General features: G+C 50.2%; 1 protein-coding gene across 1 annotated transcript; it reads left to right on the top strand.

The window, feature by feature from the left end:
- Positions 1 to 314: 314 nt before the first annotated feature.
- LOC115151149 (uncharacterized protein K02A2.6-like) lies at positions 315 to 4,212 on the top strand (the record flags this gene model as incomplete). Its single annotated transcript, XM_029695161.1, has 1 exon — positions 315 to 4,212. A coding segment is annotated over exon 1 (3,816 nt), but the record flags the coding sequence as incomplete, so codon positions are not given.
- Between the last annotated feature and the right edge of the window lie 338 nt (positions 4,213 to 4,550).

Raw genomic sequence — 4,550 nt, forward strand, 5'->3', positions numbered from 1 at the left:
TATTTTTTTGTCTCTTCTCCATTCTCTTTCTTTTGATCTCTCTCTGTCTCTCTTTCTCCCTTTCTCTTTCTTCCTCTTCCATCTTGTTATAGTGTGGACACTATATAAATAATTACATGGTTATTATTGGCATTAACCTTGACCTTTCCCCTTTGATGATGTCATCACCAAGAGTGAGTTCTGTGCAATGTGATTCTACCACCGGCTGAGTGGGCTATATAGTTCTGTTATATTTGTACCGTTTGTACCTGGCAATACACCTTTAGGTTTGGGTTGAAAGTAAAGGAAAGTAATATCGAAATGCGTGTGGGCATTCCTTGTCAAGTTACTACACCTTTTTGGCGACGAGGATAAAACTTTATCAACTTGTACAGGGCGAGTTAGCTAGCTAGCTTAATGAGCGACGGAGAGCAGGTGCCACTGGACGGAAACGCCGACGGGGACAATCAGCAGCAAGTGCAAATCGCTAACGAGGATCAAGGACAAGTTGGCGTTATAATGGCAATGTTTGGGACTATCACTGAGTTTGTGGAAGAGAACGAAGACTGGACGGAATATGTGGAAAGGTTGGGACACTTTTTCTTGGCAAATGGAATCATAGATGAGGCTAAACAGCGCTCTATTCTCTTGAGTGTGTGTGGGGCTAAAACCTACAAGCTAATGAGGAATTTGGCTACACCACGGAGACCGGGAGAAATTCCTTTTGGGGATCTAGTTGCTCTCGTTCAGACTCACCACAATCCAAAGCCTTCAGTGATTGTCCAGAGGTTCAAGTTTAACTGCCATTTTCGGAAAACAGGTCAGTCTGTTGCTAACTTTGTTGCTGAATTACGTGAACTCTCTGAACATTGTGAGTTTGGGGCTATGTTAGAGGACATGCTCCGTGACAGATTATTCTGTGGCATTAATGAGGACAGCATACAGCGCCGGTTGCTTGGGGAAGCCACACTGACTTTCAAGAGGGCATTGGAACTATCTCAAGGGATGGAGATGGCCGCTAGTAATGTGAAAAATATTCAAAAGGCCAACAGTGAAAGTTATGCAGTGCATCAGGTGACAAAAGAGGTGGCAGGAAAAAGGGGAAAAGCAGTGGAATGTTTCAGATGTGGAGGGACACATTATGGTAACAACTGTAAGTTCATGGAGACTGTCTGTCACAATTGCAACAAAAAGGGACATTTAGCAAAAAAATGCAGGGGTCCTAGGAGCAAGCCAGAGGGTGGGCGGACTGGGCTGGGCAAGTTCACAGCACCAAAGCCTCAGTCAGCAGCGCACCACCTAGAGAGCACAGAGGAGGAGGACGAGCATTGTTCCTACAACATGTTTAATGTGAGGGAGCCGCGCGCAGAGCCTATTTATGCTACAGTGGAGGTAGATGGAAAGCAGATGAGGATGGAGGTTGACACGGGGGCCTCTGCCTCTGTCATAAGTGAGGAGACCTACAAACAAAAATGGGGCTCAAGACAGGTTTCTGCCCTCACACCGGCAGGGATCAGACTGCGTACGTACACCGGGGAGACCATACCATTGCTTGGGGCTCTAGAAGTGAACATTGCATACAACAGCCAGGAAGCGAGAGCACGGCTCCTGGTGGTGAAAGGGAATGGGCCTAGTTTACTAGGGCGTGACTGGCTAAACAAAATACAACTGAGCTGGGGTGAGATAAAACACACCCGAGTGACTGAGGATGTCATTCAAAAATACCCAGAGATTTTCAAAGATGAACTGGGCACACTGCAGGGCACTGCAGTTAAGCTGTTCGTGGATCCTCAGGCCGAGCCTCGCTTTTTCAAGCCCAGGACAGTGCCTTACGCCATGAAAAAGAAAGTGGAAGATGAGTTGGAGCGGCTGCAGGAAGCAAACGTCATTACTCCCGTTCAGTTCTCCCGCTGGGCAGCTCCTATCGTTCCCGTTCTGAAAAGTGACGGCACGGTGCGTATATGTGGGGACTACAAACTCACCATCAACAGGGCCTCTAAGCTAGACGCTTACCCGCTGCCACGGGTGGAGGACTTGTTCGCGACACTGGCAGGAGGCAAGACGTTCTCAAAGCTTGACATGAGTCACGCCTACCAACAGCTCCTCCTGGACGAGGACTCAAAAGAGTATGTCACAGTCAACACGCACAAAGGCTTGTTCAGGTACAACCGCTTGGTTTTCGGAGTGGCGTCCAGCCCAGCCATTTTCCAGAGGACAATGGACAATCTGCTGCAGGGGATCCCTCATGTAGCAGTGTACCTGGATGACATCCTGGTTACAGGGGAGACGGAGGAGGAGCACCTCCACCATCTGGACCAGGTGTTAAAGAGATTCTCTGAGGCAGGGCTGCGCCTGAAGCGTAGCAAGTGCACATTCCAAGCACAGAGTGTGACATACCTAGGTCACAAGATCACAGCGCAGGGTCTGTGTCCTGTGGAGGACAAAGTCAGGGCAATCAAGGATGCTCCAAACCCCAAGAATGGGTCAGAGCTCAGGTCGTTCCTGGGCATGGTGAACTACTATGGGAAGTTCCTCCCTGAGCTGTCAACAGTGTTGGCTCCACTTTATCAGTTGCTCCACAAAGACTGTAAATGGAAGTGGGGGCCAGCACAAGAGAAAGCTTTCAAGGAAGTGAAAGCACTACTACAATCAGCACAACTTCTGGTTCATTTTGACCAAGACAAAGAGATCATCCTGTCATGTGACGCCTCACCCTATGGCGTCGGGGCAGTACTCTCTCATCAGATGGAGGACGGGTCAGAGAGACCCATTGGATTTGCATCACGTACGCTGACGAGTGCTGAGAAGGGTTATTCACAGTTAGACAAGGAAGGTCTGGCCATAGTCTTTGCTGTGAAACGCTTCCATCAGTACCTCTACGGTCGTCATTTCACCATATGCACTGACCACAAACCACTGATGAGCCTTTTTAGTGAATCAAGATGCATTCCGCCCATGGCTTCAGCAAGGTTACAGCGTTGGGCCCTGACACTGTCGGCTTACCAGTATACGATAGTGTATAGAGCGGGGAAGGACAATGCAAATGCAGACGCGCTCAGCCGTCTCCCGCTACCAGAGATGCCTGCCACAACTGTGGTGCCTCCCGAGACAATTTTCCTAATGGAGAGATTGTCAAACTCACCTGTGAATGCCAAACAGATCAAACAGTGGACAGACCGGGATCCTATCCTGTCCCAAGTGAAAAGATTCCTGATGCAGGGTTGGCCTCCTGTCATAGAGGATGATGGACTAGGACCTTACGCAAAGCGCAAAACTGAGCTGAGTGTGCAGGATGGCTGCATACTCTGGGGGTCCAGAGTGGTTGTTCCACCCCCTGGCCGTGCACAAGTCATGGATGAGGTCCATGAGGCTCACCCGGGTGCCTCCCGGATGAAAAGTTTAGCCAGATCTTACATCTGGTGGCCTAACATGGATCAGGAGGTAGAAGACAAAGTTAAATCATGTTCTGAGTGCCAGATCAACCAGAAGATGGCGCCGCCCGCGCCACTACATCTGTGGGAGTGGCCTGACCACCCATGGTCTAGGCTGCATATAGATTTTGCAGGCCCTTTCATGGGTCACATGTTCCTTGTCATGGTGGACGCACACTCCAAGTGGCTGGAGGCGCACATCATGAGCAACATCACAGCGACCACAACCATCGAAAAGCTTCGGCAGGTGTTTTCAACCCATGGTCTGCCGGACTCTCTGGTGTCCGACAACGCAACAACGTTTACCTGTGATTTGTTCCAAGAATTCATGCGGAGAAACGGGATCCGCCATGTCCGCAGCGCCCCGTTTCACCCGGCCTCAAACGGCTTAGCGGAGCGGGCTGTGCAGACACTGAAAGAGGGGCTCAAAAGGATGACTGGGGGAACCATCACTACTAAGCTCTCTCGGTTCTTGTTCCAGTACCGCATCACGCCACAAACAACAACAGGACAGGCTCCAGCGGTGATGTTAATGGGCAGAAGGCCAAAAGCTCACCTGGATCTACTGCGTCCGAACATCAGAGCACGAGTGGAACGGAAGCAGGAGAAACAAAAAGAGAGACATGACCACCACGCAAGGGAGAGACAGTTAAAACCCAATGACACTGTCTACATCCGCAACTTCACAAGCAGCCAACGCTGGTTGCCAGGTATCATTCTGAGTCAGAGTGGTCCCGTCTCCTTTGTGGTCAAACTGACTGATGGTCGAGTCATGCGCAGACACCAGGACCATCTCCGCCTGCGCTATGACAAAGACAAGACCATGTTTTCAGACGGAACAGCTGTGGGTGGTAGTATACAAGTTGAAATCCCACAGGAAACAGCATCTGAGGAACAGGGGCATTCAGTGGTTCCAGCAGAGGGTGATGGACATTCTCTCACAAACACCCAACCCGCTCCTGTGCCCTCAGACCCAGCTCCACTGGGACATGCCTTACCTGTGTCTCGTAGCACACCAGGAGTACTGCGCAGATCACAGCGTAGTCACAAGCCTCCTGAAAGACTAACTCTGTAGTTGAGACAGAGACTCGTGGTGTTAGTGTTTGTTTGGAGCAGCAGACCTAGTTGAAAAGAAATAAG

The sequence above is a fragment of the Salmo trutta genome, chromosome 16, assembly GCF_901001165.1.
Source record: "Salmo trutta chromosome 16, fSalTru1.1, whole genome shotgun sequence".
NCBI classification, from domain to species: Eukaryota; Metazoa; Chordata; class Actinopteri; order Salmoniformes; family Salmonidae; genus Salmo; species Salmo trutta.